This window comes from Micromys minutus, assembly GCF_963924665.1.
Source record: "Micromys minutus genome assembly, chromosome: 4".
Taxonomy (NCBI): domain Eukaryota; kingdom Metazoa; phylum Chordata; class Mammalia; order Rodentia; family Muridae; genus Micromys; species Micromys minutus.
The window spans coordinates 60,579,337-60,600,167 of NC_137973.1; the positions used below are offsets into that span (position 1 = coordinate 60,579,337).

The 20,831-nt window shown below is 41.9% G+C and overlaps 1 protein-coding gene across 1 annotated transcript in view; it reads right to left on the minus strand.

The window, feature by feature from the left end:
- FAM241A (family with sequence similarity 241 member A) overlaps positions 1 to 15,478 on the minus strand; it is a 29,150-nt gene extending 13,672 nt beyond the window's left edge. The window contains exon 1 of the mRNA XM_080916413.1: positions 15,231 to 15,478. Coding sequence (XP_080772539.1) covers positions 15,231 to 15,374 — 144 coding nt within the window. The 5' untranslated portion in view covers positions 15,375 to 15,478. The remainder of the gene's footprint in view (positions 1 to 15,230) is intronic.
- Between the last annotated feature and the right edge of the window lie 5,353 nt (positions 15,479 to 20,831).

Genomic DNA, 20,831 nt, shown 5'->3' on the forward strand with positions numbered 1-20,831 from the left:
TTCAGCATAGAAATTGAGATCATAGAAAGAAAACAACAAACCTATTCTCCCAGAAACTAAACAAAACCCACCAAATAGAAATGTTGAAAAAGAAGCAAGTGAATCAAATAAAAGCACATGGAATGGCATTAGCAACACACTTGGCCAAGCAAAGGAAAGAACAGATAGAGGAAAGACTCAGAAATAGAGGACAGTAGGGGGAAAATAAGTCTAAATGAAGTAGTTAAAAATTCTGGGCAAATGGATGGAACTAGAAAATATCATCTTGAGTGTACTGGCTGGTTTTGTGTCAACTTGACACAAGCTGGAGTTACCACACAGAAAGGAGCCTCAGTTGAGAAAATGCCTCCCTGAGATCCAGCTGTAAGGCATTTTCTCAACTAGTAATCAACAGGGGGGGGGGGGCCCAGCCCACTGTTGCTAATTCCATCCCTAGGCTGGTAGATCTGGGTTATATAATAAAGCAAGCTGAGCAAGTCAGGGGGAGCAAGCCAGTAAGCAACATCCCTCTATGGCCTCTGCATCAGCTCCTGCTTCCTGATCTGCTTGAGTTCCAGTCCTGACTTCCTTTGATGATAAACAGCAATGTGGAAGTGTAAGCTAAATAGTTCCTCCCTAACTTGCTTCTTGGGTCATGATGTTTTGTGCAGGAATAGAAACCCTGACTAAGACACTGAGTGAGGTAACCCAATCACACAAAAAACCAAAAAACAAACAAACAAAAAAAACCCCCAAAAAACCCCCCAAAAACCAAACAAACAAAAACCAAACAAACACACACACACACACACACACACACACACGGTATGGACTCACTGACAAGTGGATATTAGCCCAAAAGCTCTGATTACCCAAGATTCAATTCACATACCACATGCAGCTCAAGAAGAAAGAAAACCAAAGTGTAGATGCTTTAGTCCTTAAGAGGGGGAACAAAAATATCCACAGGAGGAAATAAGGAAATAAAGTTTGAAGCAGAGACTGAAGGAAAGGCCATCCAGAGACTGCCCCACCTGGAGGTCCAGCCCATATACAGCCACCAAAACCAGATTATATTGCTAATCCCAGGAAGTACATGCTGACAGGAGCCTGATATATCTGTCTCCTGAGAGACTCTGTAAGATTATAACAAATAGAGGCAGATGCTCACAGCCAACCATTGAACTGAGAACAGGGTCCCCAGTGGAAGAGTTAGAGAAAGGTTTGAAGGAGCTGAAGGAGTTTATAACCCCATAAGAATAACAACACCAACCAACCAGAGCTCCCAGGGACTAAACCACTATCCAAAGAGTACAAATGGACGAACCCATGGCTCCAGTTGCATATATAGCAGAGGATAACCTTGTTGAAGGAAGAGAAGTCCTTCATCCTGCCAAGGCTCAATGCCCCAGTGTAGGGAAATGTCAGGGCAGAGAGGTGGGAGGGGATGGGTGGAACCTTCAAAGAAACAGGGGGAGAAGAGATGGGAAAGGGCATTTATGGAGGGGAAACAAGGAAAGGGGATAACATTTAAAATGTAAATAAAATATATCCAATAAAGAATTTTTAAAAAGGGAAAAAATTCTGGGACATGATCAAATGTAAGCATACATAAGAAGGAAGGAAGATAAACACTGAAGATACAGTGAATCTACTTAGCAGAAAATTCCCCAGATATAAAGAAAAACACAGCATTCAAATATAAGAAACATGTAGAACCCCAAAGAGTTATGACAAATTTAGAATTTCTCCATCCCATGATACAGTTTAAGGTATCAAAAATAAAAGTCTAGGTCTGGAGAGATGGCTCTGTGGTAAAAAGTACTTGCTGTTTTTCCAGGGGACCCCTGTTCAGTTCCGAGAGTCCACATGAAGGTGGTTCCCAATTGCTTTTTACCCAGTGTTGGGACAAGCAAAGGAAACTTATTTTAAGTATTACTATTTCATTTCAACTTCATTTAATCATAGTGAGAAATTAAATTTAAGGTCTTAGGCCCTAGGAAGGCTGGGGACTTCCCAATACCTGAACAGCTTCTATTACAAAGAAACAGTTGTCTGAGTCCAGACATCTCAAGGACAACTTCTCTATCTTGCTGGCAAGGTCAAACTACATTCATCTCCCAAGGCCTAGGACCAACCTACCCTAACCTGATTGGTGAAAACCCCCTTGCTCAACCCTTATGGCAAAATAAGGTTGGACAATGCTATGACCCCTCCCCCACTTTGTGGTCTCAGCCTTTAAATCTATTGCAATTTCTCTTTAGGGTCACAGTTCAACTCCCAAGTCTGTTCTGCAGCCCTGATAAATCAGTATCTGCTTAACTGCAATAAAATTTTGTCATCTGCATTGACCCAGTGCTGTGTTATGTTGGATTTAAGTTTAAATGGCTCCCCAACACCAGCTCAAAGTATCCGATGCCCTTTTCTTGCCTCCACAGGACAACCTCCCACTCCCAGACACTCACAAATACACACACACACACACACACACACACACACACACACACACACAAACACTGGGGATATGGGTGGCACATGCTTTAAATCCTAGCACTCCTGAGGCAGGAGCAGGTAGCTCTCTGAGTTCTAGGCCAGCCTGGTCTATAGAGTTAGTTCCAGCACAGCCAAGGCTACATAGTGAAACCTTGTCTCAAACAACAATAACAACAACAACAACAACAAAATGAATCTTTAAAAAATCCAAGACACATTTTAAAACCTGTATGGCAAAACAAGTCACACACAAAGGCAGAAACACCCGAATAGTATCAGATGTCTTGGCAATTCTAAAAGCCAGAAAAACCTGGAATTGTTATATTTTAAGCCCAGAAAGTAAATTACTACTAACCAAGATTGCTATTTCCAGCAAGGCTATCCTTGAAAATGGAAGACAAAAACATATTAAGGTAAACAAAGGGAAGACAACTTTTGATTAGAAGCCAGCACTGAAAAAAAAAAAATACTTAAAGGAGCAGCACACAAGAAAAGGAAGGCACTCTCTTGTAAGAATGTTAAAGAATGAGAAGCAAGCCATGAAGTGAATGGAAAGCCCACACATGCTGGTATTGATAGCTCTTGGTAATTGTTATGGTAGATTATCAACCCAAAAGTCCTAAGAAAAGCTAAAGGAGGCTACCACATATTAGTAAGGTGAACAATTCTGAACAATCCTCAAGAATATATGACATTTATAAATAAACATATACTCCTAATGTTGGGGTTTCCAATTTCATAAAACAAACAAGGAAGGAATAAAATAGGTATAAAGCCAAATGGAGCTAGATATAAAAGCAAGGGTGAGTCCCACATGCCATTCTCACCTCCAGTTAGGTCACTAAAACTAAAAAACAACAAGGAAATATCAGCTGGATTACAACAAATCAAATGGAACTAACAGATATTTTCAGAATATTTCAACCAACAGATGTCGAATATACATTTTTCTCAGTGGCTACAGATGACCCTTCAAAACAGAACAAAGTCTAGGTCAAAAGCCAAGCTCTAACAAATGTGAGATAAGTAAAATAATTTCTTGTACCTTATCAGGTCACAGAGGAACAAAGGTAGAAATCGAGAGCACTGACAGGCTGGAAAGCTGCCCCAGGAAAAGGCTTGCAGGACAAGCATGAGGACTGAAGTGTGGCCTCTGGCACCCACCCAGAAAGCCAGGTGTGCTTGACAGACTTGTGACTGACACACACACACACACACACACACACACACACACACACACAGAGAGAGAGAGAGAGAGAGAGAGAGAGAGAGAGAGAGATAACAGATTCGGGGATTCGGGGGTGGGGGTGAGGGTGAGGACACAAACTGTACAAATCCTTAGACACAAAACACTCTTGGATCAAAGGGTCATCAAAGAAATGAAGAAGGCAATTTAAAATTTCATAGAATCAATTGAAAATAAAAGAACCACTTACCAGAAGTTTTATTGTGAAATAAAGGCAATTCTAAGTGGTAAGTTTAGAGCCAGTACCAGGCTGTTTCTGCTATGATAGCACTAAATAAAATTTGATAAGGGGGAAAAGTCTTTGCTGATTACACATGAGATGAGACTAACAACAAGAACATATAAAGAACTGCAGAAGTTAAATACCTAACCCAACTATCCGTCAACAGATGGGGCAATAAATTAAAAAAAAAAAAAAAAACTTGAAAAAGTGGTTAGCATCCTTACCAATTAGGAAAATGAAAAGTAAAACTGACATTTATAGGAAATAGCTAAACTGGATTTAAAAAAACCCACTATGTTAAGAGAAATATGTCAGACTCAAAAAAGACACTGTTCTCTTTTATATAAGGAATTTAGATTTAAAACTTTGTGTGTTCATATGTGTATATATGTAGAACTCAAGAATAGAAAATAGGGCTCTCTGCTCCTCCCTCCCTGTTCTACAGACAGCCACATCTTCTCATGCAGTCCCAGCCTCGTCCCTTAGATGAGATGGTGAAGGTTGGTGTGAACAGATTTGGCCATATTGGGTGCCTGGTTATCAGGGCTGCCTTCTGCTCTGCATCTAGCAAAGTGGAGACTGTTACCATCAATCTTCTTCACTGACCTCAACTACATGGTCTACATGCTCCAGCATGACTCTACCCATGGCAAATTCAATGGCACAGTCAAGGCTGAGAATGGGAAGCTTATCATCAATGGGAAGCCCATCACCATCTTCCAGGAGCGAGATCCTGCTAACATCAAATGGGGTGATGCTGGTGCTGAGTATGTTGTGGAGTCTACTGGCGTCTTCACCACCCTGGAGAAGGTCAGGGCCCACTTGAAGTGTGTGGCCAAAAGGGTTATTATCTCTGCCCCTTCGGCCGATGCCCCTATGTTTGTGATGGGTGTGAACCATGAGAAATATGACAACTCTCTCAAGATTGTCAGCAATGCATCCTGCACCACCAACTGCTTATACCCCCGGCTAAGGTCACTCTTTGGCACTGTGGAAGGGCTTATGACTACAGTTCATGCCATCACTGCCACTCAGAAGACTGTGGATGGCCCCTCTGGAAAGCTGTGGCATGATGGCCGTGAGGCAGCCCAGAACATCATCCCTGCACCCACTGGTGCTGCCAAGGCTGTGGACACGATCATCCCAGAGCTGAATGGGAAGCTCACTGGCATGGCCTTCCATGCTCCTACCCCCAATGTATCTGTTGTGGATCTGACATGCTACCTGGAGAAGTATGCCAAGTATGATGCCATCAAGAAGGTGGTGAAGCAGGCAGCCAAGGGCCCACTAAAAGGTATCCTGGGCTACACTGAGGACCAGGCTGTCTCCTGCGACTTCAACAGCAACTCCCACTCTTCCACCTTTGATGCCGGAGCTGGCATTGCTGTCAATGAAAACTTTATGAAGCTCATTTCCTGGCATGACAATGAATATGGCTACAGCAACAGTGTGGTGGACCTCATGGCCTACATGGCCGCTAAGGAGTAAGAAACCCTGGACCACCCACCTCCCAGCAAGGACACTGAGAGCAATAGAGAGGCCCTCAGTTGCTGAGGAGTCCCTGTCCCAACTCGGCCTCCAACACTGAGCATCTCCCTCACAATTTCCATCCCAGACCCCCATAATAATAGGAGGAGCCTAAGGAGCCCTCCCTACTCTCTTGAATACCATCAATAAAGTTCCGCTGCACCCTCCCAAAACAAGAATAGAAAATAGATCACGGTGGGAGAAAGAAGAAATCTTAAAGGGATAGGAAGAAACTAGCTGCAGGGGTAGAGGACAGTGGGAGTCAATGGACGAGAGAACAAAAAATCAAGTGCAATGATATGTATGTGTGAGTAGGCCATATGAAACTCTACTTTGTATGTTAATCTTAGTAATTAATAGAATAATCAAAAAGAAAAGAGTATATGTTTATCACATTTCTTATGGAAAAACATTTTGAAAAATAGCACATATACATAAAGTCAACTGGACTTATCAGAATCTAATAATTGTTCTAGGTGAATGATGGTGTTGTAAAAAAGAAGTTTTCTGCTCAGAATCACAGTTTGCAGTTATATTCCAAACTAAAACATTTTTCCATGGCAAGTTTTGCACCTGCATTTCTATACAGGTTGTGTTATGCCCTGCTTGTGATATGGAAGGGTAGGGAGAGACCCCCATATTTAAACAGTCTACTCTCTCTCCTAATCATAAGAATTGCAGTGCTGGGCACCACTTCTGAGCTCATGCACCTCTTCAGGTTTCTAGACTGGTTTGCTCAGCTTCAGTCCACTTCCTTGCAGATACCCCAAAACCCCCAAATTGAACATGTTCAGTGCCAAGCTCAACCATTTGTTTCCTTCTACAGCATACCCTGCCTTAGTGGCGGCACTATCTGAAAACTCTGCTGGTCTTTCCAGACATCTTCCCCTTTCATCCTTTCCCACATTTGCCAAGTCACTTCCTTCTGAGATCATACGTTAGAACTCACGGAATTTACCAGCTGCCAATCTTACTTTAAACTTTCTCTTGGTAGAGATTTCATTTTGAGAAAGGCTCTTCTTTAGCCCAGGTGGTGTCAGGTTTGCTATATGGCTGAGGATGATCTTGAACCCCTCGAATCCTTCTGCCTCTACCACCTCCCAAGTACTGGGATTACAGCTATGCACCACGACACTAAGTTAAAATGCTTAGTTTTTAACTCATATTATGGCCAAGAGAAAATTATTATTTAAATTTTAATCTCTTCAGAAAAAAAGTTTTTATAATTTAAATTTGATTCATGTCACTTGATTTTTACTGTCCTTCTTTGCTTATTAGTTATTTGTTCAATAAACTTGTTCACTATTCTTATCTCAGACACTTGTTTATCACTAAGTGCTATAATTAAGTGGTGTGCTATTGGTCTCTTGAATTTAACACACACACTGTAGGATTTCCCAAGAATCAGTCAGCCAGGACTAAAGGCAGAGACATTCTGACAAAAAATCCAAACTCATTCCAACAAAAAGTACCACAGTCTTTTTTTTTTAAATGTTGTGTGTGTGTGTTAATGTGCTTTAGTCAAAATAGCATATCTTCTTTCTCATCTGCATCCCTTCTCAACAAGGAATCATTCCTCTAAATCTTCTACTGCCAGAGTTATAACCAGACATTAAAAACAGAACAAATTTTTAACAAATGCACATGAGGAACATATAACTCAAGAAATGTACTTAGAGTAGATTCATTATTTTATGTCTACTTATTTACACTTAATGTGTACACCACATGGTTGCAGGTGCTCACTGAGGCCACAGGTAGTTGTGAGCCACCCATGTAGTGACTGAACCAAAGGTAGGAAGAAGGGGAAGGGAGAGAAACTGACTAACACAAGTCCAGGGACCAGGGAGATGACTCAAAATGCAAGTAAAGGTGCTCATCACACAAACCAGTAATGTGTGCACAGTCTCAAAACCTACACAAATCTGGACGGATAAAACTGACTCCACATAGTTGTCGAATCTTCACTATTGTGTGTACCCCTGCAAATACATATCGATGATCATATAGTTAAAAAACACTCGTGATTTACTTACCCTTTGTTCTTTCCAGAAGGATTTAAACTTGCTACAGTAGAAATAAGTGACTAAAACAGTGATGTAATAGAGAGAAGCAAGCGGCTGGGTTACAACCTGGACTGAGGAGCGCTAGCACAGTTACTAAGAGACAACCTCGTATTTGGCTCTACCCTTCCACCAACTCAAAGCAAAGCAGAGCTGAGCAGGATCAACCACCACCTCAGTGGACTTCTGTGTGTGCTCAGAAGTCCTAGACAGCAATACCCCCCACACCCACCCCTAGCCACCTGCACTTTTATTTTCTCATAGCACCCATAATCCACTGAGTGACTAGTTCCTTGATGCATGATCTCCTCTCACCCCATGCATAGTACCAGATTAATCAGAGGAGAAATTTGAACATATTTTTATTTGTATGCCAGCCTAAACCAGGGCCTGGAAAATAGGTGACTCTACTCCAAGTCTTTGACTGAACAGATAGAAAGCTATCAAGGAAACAAAGGCAAGCAAACACAAAAACAAACAAAGCAGAAAACTTCCTATAATACGATCATTATAATATTTTCTAAACATTGTTCAGTATGATATAAGTGGATAGGACAAGCCTACTTTAAGGATATGGCCTGGTTGTTAGAGCAGCCAAAGTTTCAACAACAGTAGTCAAATATAGAGTGCCTAAAGACTGACTCTCCAAGATTTCAGAAACATCCAGAAATATCAGTTACTATGCCACATTCGTTACATTGTAAAATGCACTGTAATATAACTAATCAATACAATAAGTAAAGGGGATGGAACTAAATGTAAAGTGTATTCATTTTATAATATACCTGACTGTAGACTTGAGTTTTGGAGGACTTGAGGTGTTTAGCTGAGAGACACACAGCCTGGCAGGCACATCATCGTCTCCTGCAACCTTCCTGTGATGCACTAGTGTATCTTAAAGTCTGGGCAGTAACAGCATCTACTCATATGGAATCAGATCAGCTTCTCACCAAAAGACTTGGTAGGAATGAACTGGTGATGGAAGAAACTAGCCAAAGTCAGTTTTCCTACAGTGTGACTTTCCTTCTCAAGTCTCACTTCATAGCAGTGTGAGAGTACTTTATGGTATATAAACAATTACCTCCAGAAAGTATAGAATGAGAAATGCTGAATCAGATTGAGGGAACTGGCAACATGCAAGACCTCAGATTTAAATTCTCTACCTCTGCAGACAGTCTGCACATACTTAGGTAGAAATATGAAGGGATTAAAAATAACTTTTACTAATTAGAAGAATAAAAATATTCCATATTTTTCCCTACAGGGGATTCCTGCAATTCCTTCTGATATTACAGAGAAATATATCAAAGAAAATATAACAGAAATTTAATTTCCTTAAGAATGTTTCAATAGTAGATATTAATGATTTTGTTCTTCTTTCTTCCTAAGTTCTAAATACTTCTGCTATTTTCCTTTTGATCAGAATTCTGATAAGCTGCAATTGTTGCTGTAGGAAAACAGGCACAAACAAGGCAGGTCATTTCCTCTTCCTGTGCCAAGATTAAGCACAGATGCCAATCATGTTAAATGAAAAAAAAAAAAAAAAAAAAAAGCAAAGCCCTTTAGATACAAGAGAAAATTAGATTATAGAATCAAAAAATATATTTTCTATCAAGTTCATTGAAAATCCCATTAATGTGTTCAAATTAGGCTAATTTTCAAATGTCTTATCAATTCCCTTACGCACATACCCATAACTAATGGGGTTTTGTAGATAAATGAAGATAAATGCTATTGAAGAGAGAAGACTGTGAGCCCAGAGTGGTCTAAACCTAAAGACAGGAGTCTAAGGTGCAAGGAAGGCACACAGATAAGGTTTCTACTTAAGCTCCCGGAACCAGCTTGACAGTCACAGTGTCTAGTTGGCCCTTTAACCTTGCTCTATCATCCTCCTAAGCAGGAAATTGAGAAAATGTCACATGGGATTATTTTTGCTACTGTCAAAAATTAGTGACACACAAAAGAGGAAAAATCAACTTAGGATCTTATTAAAAAAAAAAAAAAGAACAACAAAACAAAACAAAGCGAGACACGAACAAAAACACCCATAAGCGGGGCGGTGGTGGTGCAGGCCTTCAGTCTCAGCACTCAGGAAGCAGAGGCAGGTGGATCTGAGTTTGAGGCCAGCCTGGGCTACAAAGTGAGTTCCAGGACAGTCAAGATTCTACCGAGAAACAAACAAACAAAACAAATTTAAGTTGGTGAGGTGTTTTTTTCTTAGAGAATTATAAAACAATTTTAGCTTAGAGAATAATATTTACTAAAATGAAATCCTATGATGTGACTAGTCAAGGCGAATAAAATTGCACCAGAGGGAAGGGTGAAGAAGAGAGCATGAAGTAGAAATAGGGAGCTAATACTTATTGAAGGCCAACTGTGTGCTAGGCATTTTATGTAAAGTCTATCTCACTTAAGAGGTGAACAACACTCCATCTATTACAAATGAGGAAACTGGTCATCAGGTTCAAGTTGATCAAGCAATAACTCCAGGCTTCAAACTTAGGATGATTACACTCTAAATCCTGTGCTGTTTCCTAATGATGTCAACAAAGAACATGGGGAAAAGAGTGTGAACAGAAAGGTGGGGTGAATGGGAGGGAAGAGAAGTGCCGTGGGAGAATGAGCCCAACAGGAAACTGCAGAAAAGAAAGTGGAGGAGAGAAAAAGCAAGTTAGTCACATTGGAAGAGACACCGATATATGGGCTTAATTGGGATTATCTGATGGAATATACTCTTCAAGACAAGAAATAAACTATTTTTACCTCCTTTTTTGGGGGGACACAGACTAGCAGGGTAATCACCCACAGTACTGAATCTCCTTCCCTGTGAGTTTTTGGGTAGAGTTTGGCATGGCTGACATCTTAAGGCAGATAATACTTTGCTGTGGTATTGGTTCTTTTCCATCACCTTGACCAAAGTCTTTAAGGTAAACACCTTAAAGGAGCAAGGGTTCATTTCAGCTCACTGATTCAGACTTAGGGTGCAGAGGGCATGGGAAGAGAACAGTTTACATCAGGTAGCCAGACATGAAAAAGAGGCATCCAGGAAGAAATTCTCCTCACCTCCCAACATTGTCACATTATGAGTCCATCTAGGTGAGAGCTTTATGATGTGCCTCTAACCTTTTGTGACCTTGAAGACTCCCCCTAGGTGCATTTTATTAGTCTTCTAGGCATTCTTCTGTAAACAGTCTCACTCACTACAGTCTAAACTGACCTTGAACTCACTGGGTAACCCAGGCTATCATGACAAGTGTGTGCCACAGAACCTAGTTTATTCACTTTCTTAATCCAGTAATGCTGCCAATCATAATTAATCATCTCAAGGGGAGTGTTTTCTACATTATAGACTGCTTAGTAGTATTCCTAGAGATGTGCGCTTTATACCTGGCAGCACCAACTAACTACCCCACATAGCAACAACCAGAGGTGTTAACACTGTCACACTGATCCTAACGCAAGACTGTCTTCAGTTGAGAACTACTTTCTGATCACCTAAACTCAGTAATGACACAGTATTTTTGCCAGCTTCTTTTAAAAGATGAGAAGCAATGTGGGTATAGACAAAGACCTAATTTTGAGCTATGGAATCTAAGGGAACACGGCAGAGCGATCAGAGACTGGTCACCATGATGGTGACTCTGTATATAAGTCAAGAGGACTAGCTTTGGTGTTTTGGTTCTCCTCTACTCTAGTATTCCTTACCTTTTCAGCTTATGTTGCCTTTCAAGAGTTCAAATATACACTTCAGGGAAAAACTGTTAAATGACTTCCTTACATGCATCTATTACTGATGCTATCCTGAAGGCAATTGCAGTGAATGCTATGGGTTGGTGCGCTTGCTTGTATTTCCTCTATTTCCTTTCCAAACTGTTCTGTGGTCATGGCACAGCACCACCTGATTCTGCTAAGAGATGCCAAGTGTCAGAACCCTACTGAAAATTAGCTGCATCAAAATTTTTTGTTAGCTGAGAGTGCCATAGGTCACCCTCTCCCTGGTCTCTCGGTTATTCGTGGGTGTGAAAAACCTTAAAGTCTACTTGTCACATTTCTTTTCAGTTCTGGTTTGACAATTGGCTCCCACAGTTAACACTTGCATGCTAGCTAATGCACTAGGGACCTCTCTAAGAATACTTTTCATACATTATTAACTCCTGTGATCCACCCTCCTAGGAAACTGATATAATTATAATTCTCATTATACAAATGAAGAAACTAAAGCCCACAGAGGAGGGTTAATTAACTCACCTAAAGCTTTAGTTCTAAGTACAGACCCATGGGTTCTGCATCCAGAATCCATACAGCAAATCCTATTTACCCCATTATTTTCTGAAGCACCTTTGAAAAACTTTGATACACACTGTCATAGAAGTCCAGCTTCTTATTTAATTACATTTCTAAGCAACTATCATTCTTTGTAAAATTCTAGGTATTGCAACAGGTGAGAATCAGAAAGGAAGCATGGTTATTTTAAAGGGAGCAGGGGCAGCTCTGTGAGTTCCAGGATAGCCTATTTGACATACTGAGTTCCATGCCAGCCAGAGCTGCACAGTGACACTGTCTCAAAAAGCAAAACAACAAAAAGTGGGACACTTTATGAATGCACTCTTTGGGATGCTTCAAGTCACTTCCAGGAGCTTGACTCTCTGACCTACTTTTTCCACTTCTAGGAATCTATTTCATCATAGAAGTGTGATGGTTACTAGCACATATTTTTATACAGTATTATTTACGAAAGAAAGTTTGAAGTTACTCAAGTGTGCACTGTTAAGAGAATAGACTATTAAAAAAAAAGAGAAGAGACTATTAGGAAGCTCTAAAACTCATTCTTTCATGGGGTTTTTCTAATATGGGGAAATAATGCTAACTTTCTGGTTCTTTTTTATTTATTCCCCTCACATGCATTACATCCCAGTTTCCTCTCCCTCCTCTCTTCCCAGTTCCTCCCCCCCCACTTTGTGCTCCCCCAGATCCACTCCACTCCTCTTTTCCCTTCAGAAGAGAGTAGGCCTCCCAGGGATAAATCAGACAGAAAACTTTGCTGAAGCACGTGATATATTTGTATACTTACGCCAAAATGCGAGGATACAGTAACCCCAAAGTGCTTGACTTCAAGGTATTACTTGGAATAATTCCTTACAAGTATTCATTTTCTTCACATGTACTTTTAAATGTCTGAAGTACATAGTACTTATATAATCATAAAAACCTTAAAAATAATAGAAATAGTTCTAAAGTCAGTTTGGGGGTCATGGGATTGCCCCATGCTTTCTGTAAATACATCTCAGGTTATCATGAATTATAATCTTTGTTGTATATAAGCAAATGCCTCTGACATTGCAGACATGGAAGAAAACCCAGAGAGGCTTAGCCTTCCAGCTGTCCAGCAGGACACTAGTCTTCCATAAAACCACCAGGCAGTCACGGTCACCTGAACACTTGAACCAAACAAAACTACCAATATCTGTGGAACAGCTATCTAAGTCCAGACTCTGGTTCCCTGGACAGCAGCATACACTACTCCCTCTTGCTGAGCTCTCTTAGAGGCTTGCCTTGTACTTCTAATCGGACAGTTTCTTTTTCTCAAGGCTTCCTTTGTAAGGATTCTTGATTTTAACAAGACCTCTTTTGTCAATCATCCTGCCTGGAAAAAGATTCAGGCTGAAATGCTAACTTAGCATTTCCTCCAATGGAGTATCAGCTAAGAACAAGCTGTACAGTGTGATGCTGACAATATATTAGTTATTAATAAAGCATCCATATCTACAGCAGTGTTTCAGTGTCAAAGGGGGAAGTGAAACGAAGGTGCCTTCTGATCAGGTGTTTTAGCAACAAGGCAAAGAGAAGTTTTGTACCAATGCTTACACAAGTCTTCCAGGCTGAAGGAATGGGCCTTCCAGACAAAAGAAAGGCAGATTATGTGGAGACTGTAGGCTGGGAAGTAACTCAACCTGCTTCTCATCAGAAAAAGGAAACAGAAACAGAACAGGATTGGACACGTAAGATTAGGAACTGACAAAAAGCTGATTCTGGAACACACCACATGGGCCCCACCCAAGAGAAAGCATTTCAGAAGCCTGTGGCCTTCAGTTCCTTTTCAGTGTCCAGAAGGCTGAGGCGCTGGAAAAAACAACTGAACACACTAAGTAGAAAGACACAGGAAAACGACCACTGCCTCGTTTCAACCTCACCAGTTTTGGTTCCATTCCGTGTAAATTTTAAATAACAGCAGTTTTCCAGAATTATTCCATTTCTAATTTGGAGTTATGGTATCCTTAAAACCAACCCAAAAAGATGGACAAGAAAATATCTCCATGATGAAAAATTAAAATGACTCCATGGAATATTTTACAGTTGTTAATTCTAACTCTCTTTAAAATGTTATATGTACAAAAATAGCTCCATCTATGTGACACTGCGTAATTCTAAAATTTCATTTGCAGGTTCCTGATAAGAAGTTCCCATGTGCTGATACAGTACATCTCAGGTTGTTTTTCCATGGTTATGAGAACTTAAGAGTATACAGGTAAGTTATGTAGCAAAAATACAACACAAACAACATATCTAAGGAGTACAGGAAAATAAAGGTTCATAGCACAATGAAGGAAGCGGTACGTGATAGGGTATCTAGTCTCAAGAATATATATTTAATTTTTGTTTCATCCCTTTTCTTAGTTCTATTAACAATTTCAATAAGACTGAAGTTCTCGGTGCTGTCCACATCATTGTACATTGGTAAGGTCCAGAGATGCTTAAGGGAAGGATTTCACATATGCCATTCCAGCCATTTATACATCTACTTTTTGGAAAGGGAGTTTTAGTTGCTGGCTGTGTTTCCCAGTTGAGCAAGTGTAAGAGGAAATGAAGCCCTTATGTACTGAGTCAAGCATGGTACAGTTAAGTAAGAACACCACCCGGAAAGGAACCAGCAAGACCTCCTAACTACCAATTATTCGATGATGCTTCAGTCACTAGCTCCTATATTGTCACATAGATGAACAACTACTGTCCACATGGTGATCAAACCCAAGGCCACATTAGCGTTGTTTTATTTCTTAAGCAATGTGTTGAGATGTTTTATTAGTGTAGTTATTAATGTACTTAGTGATATTAGAGGACAAGTTACAGGTATTATTAAGTGATTATTCCAGAAGTCTAAGCTTACTTATGTAATTTCCAAAGGGGATTTTGAGTAGCTAATTACTGTACTGCCTGTAAAAAAAAGAAATCGTCCTACGTAAAATTCAGTTTTTACATTCAACTGCTAGTATAATCTTGCAGGTATCTGATGTTATAATTTCCCTTGATATTTATTCTCATTGGTATCAAATTCAGGGAACTTTTTAAAAAAGTACCTAGTTTCTCTATTATGTCTGTTACTAAAGCTTCCTTCGCTTTGGTGCCCACAGAAAGCAATTTCTTTTTCTTTTTCCACTTCTAAAATGAAGTTTAGTTCTGCTCGGTGGTGCTGTGAAACTTGCTCTGGGGGAGTCCCGGTGTCACCCAGGCACCCGACCCTCTGTGCCGGCCGGCCGCCCACACCGTCCAGGTCGCGTGCAGTCAGAATCCGAGCGCGCCCACGAAGCACAAGTTGCCGGGTGTTTTGAGGTGAGGCTCCGGAGGGCATTTCCACGGAGCCCGGCCCCGCCCGTCAACCGCTCGCCGCGTGCCCAGCCGCCACCCCGCGGCCGGCGCTTACCTGCTCGCCCTGGTCCTGCGGCCGCCAGCGCCGCGGGCTCGCCCCGGGCTCCCGCTCCTCAGCCCGCCCTGCCGGCGCCGCCCGGTCCTCGTCGCACTCCCCGCCGCCGGCGCCGCCCCGCAGCAGCTTCCTGGCCGAGCACATCCCACCGCCGACTCCGGCCGCCCGCACGGCTGCCTCTTGCCACACCGGGACTCCCGACGCAGACGGGAACCCTAGAAGCGCGCCCGCCGGCCTGGGCGCCAGAAGTGCTGGAGCCGCCCGCCCCTCCTGTCAGCCGCTCGCCCCACCCCCAGCTCGGGGGGCGGAACTCCAGGGGCGGGGTCGATGGGAAGGGGCGGGGCCACGGCGGACCGCGGCCCAATGGAGGAGGGACCTGGTGGAGTGGGCAGGGTTCTGGGAGGGGCGGGGTCACGGAAAGGCGGAACCAAGGGGTGGTGTAGCATTTTCCCAGTAAGTGCATGAGACTATGAATGAGGCCACAGATTGCTGAGGGAGGTCATATGTGTCTGACAGCTATTAAAGTATATGACACTTTATGTGAAATCGTGTAACTATCTGCACACAACAGACAGATATCCTGAGGTGTGTGTGTACTTAAAAGAGAGAGAGAAAGAGGAGAGTCAGAGGTGAGGAACACTGTAACAGACTACATGTGGGAAATTATATATCAAAGTGTCCATAAGTGCATGAGGGAGATTGTATCTGACAGGTTATTAGTGTATGTGAGAACCTGTTTGTGATTGTGTCTGTGAATAACTATAAACAACACACTTAGATTTTGTGCTTAGTGTGTGTGTGTGAGAGAGAGACAGAGAGAGAGAGAGAGAGAGAGAGAGAGAGAGAGAGAGAGAGAGGAGAGAGAGAGAGAGAGAAGAAGAAGAAGAAGAAGAAGAAGAAGAAGAAGAAGAAGAAGAAGAAGAAGAAGAAGAAGAAGAAGAAGAAGAAGAAGAAGAAGAAGAAGAAGGAAGAAGGAGGAGGAGGAGGTATGTGTTGTGAGAAAGTGTGAGTAAGAAATATTGTAACAGACTGTAACCAAGTACATGCAGGAAATTATATGAAGGAGACCATTAGACACACGAGACTGTGTCTGACAGAGTATTATAAAAGCCTGTGTTTAATTGTGTGCCTGTGAGAGACTCTCAGCTGAGCTGCACACAACAGATTGTGGAAGACTGGGTATACCAGAGTTTATCGTGGCAGGATAGTATGGGAGACCATAGGTACTGAAAGTCTGTGTGAGGATATGGGTATAAAGAGGGCAACTGAGAACGAGAGGCTCCACGCGAGAGAGAGCTGTGTGCAAGAAGGTGTGAGCACGTATGTGAGGTTTTGTGAGTGTGAAAGACAACTGAAACACACAGTAAACCTCCATACAGACTGCGGGCACTGCTGTCCTGGGCATGATCTTGGCTGTTTGTGCTGAAACAGGAATGCAGGATCCCTGTCACTTGCTTCTCTTTACCTCCTCTCCCTAAGCATCTCTGAGTGACTGCCTATTTCTCTCTGCTTTCTAGTATGCGTTGCTTGTAGGAGCACTGGGGTCATTTGGGGGTCTATCTGCCATAGCGTGTGTTTCTAGAAATGTTTTTTTTTAAACTCTCGGTGACTGATAACAGAGACAAATCCATTTTATTTTTATTTTTTTCTTGCTAGCCCATCCATATAAGAGTAAACTGAGGGGTATGAAAGTAAAATACCAAATTTTTGTGTTTCCTTTTATCTGTGCATTGAGAAAAAGATTATGGGGTAGACTGTCAATGGAAATTATTTTATATTTATGACATAGATCTAGAGACAAGTAAGTCGTTTGGAAAATCATTTTTTTAAATTATTTTTTATTGGATATTCTCTGTATTTACAATTCACGTGTTATCCCCTTACCACCAATCCCATCTCCCCTTTCCCTCCCCATTGCCTCCATGAAGGTGCTCCCTCTCCCAACCTCCCTCTCCTACCTCAGCATTCCCCTACACTGAGACCCTTTGCAGGACCGAAGTCCACTCTTCTCACTGATGCCAGACAATGCTGTCCTCTGCTTCACATGCACCTGGAGCCATGGGTCTCTCCATTCAAATTCATTAGGTGGTGTCTTAGTCCCTGGGAGCTGTAGAGGGTTTGGCTAGTTAAAAATTTTGTTCTTCCCATGAAGGATTGCAGACCCTTTCAGCTCCTTCAGTCCTTTCTCTAGCTCCTTTAATGGTGTCCCCATGTTCAGTCTGATGGCTCAGCGGTTAAGAACACTACTCTTCCAGAGGTCCAGAGTTCAATCCTCAGCAACCACATGGTGGCTCACAACCCTCTGTAATGGGATCTGGTTATCCAGGTGAACATACAGAGTAGAGTACTCAGTTACATAAAGTAAATAAACAAATCTTTTAAAAAAGAAAAGACTAGAACCTAAAATGTCTTCAGGCCTAGCTAAGGACTTAAATAGGCAGGAATCCACAGGCTTATTTTAAATAGCGGTTTTGTTTGGATTAGTCAGGATCTTGACTATATCTTCTTGCTCACACCTAACACACACTCTTGTGTACTCGGGATCTCACACAGACATCATTTCTTACGCACAGTCTGTCTGTTACAGTGTGTGATGTAACCCAGTTTCTGTCTTACACAGCGTCTCACAAGTTCTCTTTAGTGGTTTCTGCCAAACGTGCACTCTCCCTAGGGACTAGAAAATATGCCTTTTCACAAACTAAAAAATAAAAAAATAAAAAAATCTGGCTTAATGTCTGTCTTAAAGGACTTTAAAATCTTAGATGACAGTAATAAGTGTTGTACGGACATAATGTGAAAGAGGAACACATCTAGTGGGAAAGGCTGTGAGGACCAGAGAGTGTAATGATATGTGGGTGTGGTAGTGGTGGTGGTGGTGGGTGTGTGAATGTGACCAAATACTCTCTCTTGTCCTCTCAGCTTTTCTCACTAGACACTTTCCTCTTTCCAAGCAGGGTGACATTGGCTTCTGATTATATACAGTCCCACTCTTTTTGTCTAATGGCAGCATTTCATTTTAGTTCTGAAATTTCCTTTTGACTATCGTTCCCTATAAATAATTTTTAAGAAAAACCAACTCTAGGATGAGAGAACAGTAAACTTCCCTGCCCACCCTGCAGACTTAAGACATATGTGCCTTTCCTTTGCATGCTTGCATTAACTCAGAGTCCAACAGCTACGCACTGGTCCCCTAGGCAGAAGGAAGGGAAGCTACTTGTATCTGCAAGAGCTCAAACAGCCTGAGATGCACACAGACAGGTTAGTGAAAATGTCCAGAGCTTAGCTTGTTCAGCACACGAGTTCTTTAGAACTTGCCGTTTGGTTTTCTCTTAACAGTCATTTCTTCTTCCCTGTCCTTCTGAAACACCAGCTGGTCTGCACTCAAGTCTCCCCTGCATCTACCTCCAAAGACCCAAGACTGCCAGTGTATGCTGCTGAGGCTGACAGAGGCTCCTTAATTCTTGTTGTATTTAGTGTTTCAGTAGGTCATTACTGAAGGCTAGGGGGCATTGGGCTAGGACAGATAGCCCTACTCTCAGGAAACTTCCCCATTAATAACCAACCACATTCTTGCATGTTTCTCTTGGGCAAAGTAAAACAAAATAAAAACTTTTAATAAGGCATGGGCAGAGTCCTATGCCAGTAGTGTTTTCTACCATACACATTTGGTTTGTTTTGTTTGATTTTGTGTGTGTGTGTGTGTGTGTGTGTGTGTGTGTGTGTATTTTCAAATGGTATGCTTTTGTTCCCAAGAACTTGTTTTTGTAGAATTGCTACAAATCTAATAATAGTATCTACACAAGACATTATTCAGATTTAATCTAAGATCATACACTTTCAAGTGCATTTTATGGGAAGAACAGGCTATTTTTACTCTCTGAGCCACTTGAGTAACATCTAAAGAAAGCTATCATCCGTTTGCCTGTGGGAAATATAAGATTGTTATTACCTAGGCAACTACAACATGTCAGGCAGACTGTATTTTTTTCTAGTATATTTGCCTGTTTCCCCAGGAATTAAGCGGCACAGTGTGCTTGTCTACAGTGTCTTATGTAGCACAGCATGACCTATGCCGTTCCTCTGACAACGTTACATCACACTGTTATCCCTTCTACCTTTCTCTGAATAGTCCTTCACCCGATTCATTCTCCCATTTTTCCAGCTCTTGTCTGCTTGACACAAACTACATACTCTTGAGAAGAGAAAATTACCATTGAATTTCTTGCATCAGATTGGCCCGTGTGTATGGCAACTCTATATGGCATTTCTCAATTTATGCTTGATGGATGACCTGGTCCACAGTGTGTGGTGTTATCTCTGGGCAGGTGGGCCTGAGATGTGTAAGAAAAGTAGCTGCAAGCCCTCATAAGCAAGCCAGAAAGCAGCAATCCTCAGGTCTCTGCTTTAGTTCCTGCCTTGAGTTCCTGCCTCGATTTCCCTCAGTGGTCAACTGTGACCTGAAGGTCAAATAAATACTGTCCTCTACAATTGCCCTTAGTCATTCTGTTTACCATAGCAACCGCAAGCAAATCAGAGGAGTGGTACAGGGTTGCAGATGAACAGTCTCAGACAGTCAGTCGCTTGAGATGACAGTTGGCCCTGCTCTTGGAATTCATTTACACATTCTCTTCTCTTTCTTTCCCCAGAAACCTTTCCTTCTTACCTTTGCTCAGTAACCTGCTGATTTCTTTCCAGGCAGTAGCAATGTTGTCATTGGGGGTGGGGCAAGCATGGGAAAGCTATCAAACTCATGAAGGGGAAGGGGGGAGAAGGAAAGAGGGAGATGAAGAGGGAGGGGAAAAGGAAAGAGGGAGAGGGAAGGAGGGAGGGAGAGAGAAAGGGAGAGAGAGGGAGAGAGAGGGAGAGAGAGAGAGAGAGAGAGAGAGAGAGAGAGAGAGAGAGAGAGAGAGAGAGAGAAGGAAGAAGAATAAAGAAAGAAAGAAAGAAAGAAAGAAAAAGAAAAAGGGGAAAGAAAAGGAAGCAGTTACAAACTACATCTGTCTGTATCCTTAAACTATAGATAATGCTTTACAGAAATAGCTGCACAAATAAACAGTATCCTAAGGACAGGACACCCTCAACTGTGAAGGCATCTATCACTAAGCCCAGATAGGAACCAATTCAAAAGGGTGTACCCTGGACAAAGGGAAGTTATTCAAAGGGAACAAAGTTGCCATTAGATAGGAGAAATACACTTTATGTTTGTAGTTAATAACACTCCATTTTGTACTCTAAATTACTGAATGCAGACTCTCAGGGACTAAATCGCCAACCAAAGAGTAAATGCAGACTCTCAGGGACTAAATCTCCAGCACATAGGGGACCCCATGTCTCCAGCTGCATATGTAGCAGAGGATGGCATTGTCTGCCTTCAGTAGGAAGAGAAGCCCTTGGTCCTGTGAAGGCTCATTTCCCCAGTGTAGGGGAATGCCAAGGTGGTGAGATGGGAGAGGGTGGGAAGAGGACCATCCTCACAGAAGCAGTCGGAGAGGAGATGGGAAAGAGGAGAACCAGAAAAGGGGATAACATTTGAAATGTAAATACATAAACTACTCAATTAAAAAAAAAAGAAAAGAAAAAGAGAGAAAATGTTCTAGCTAT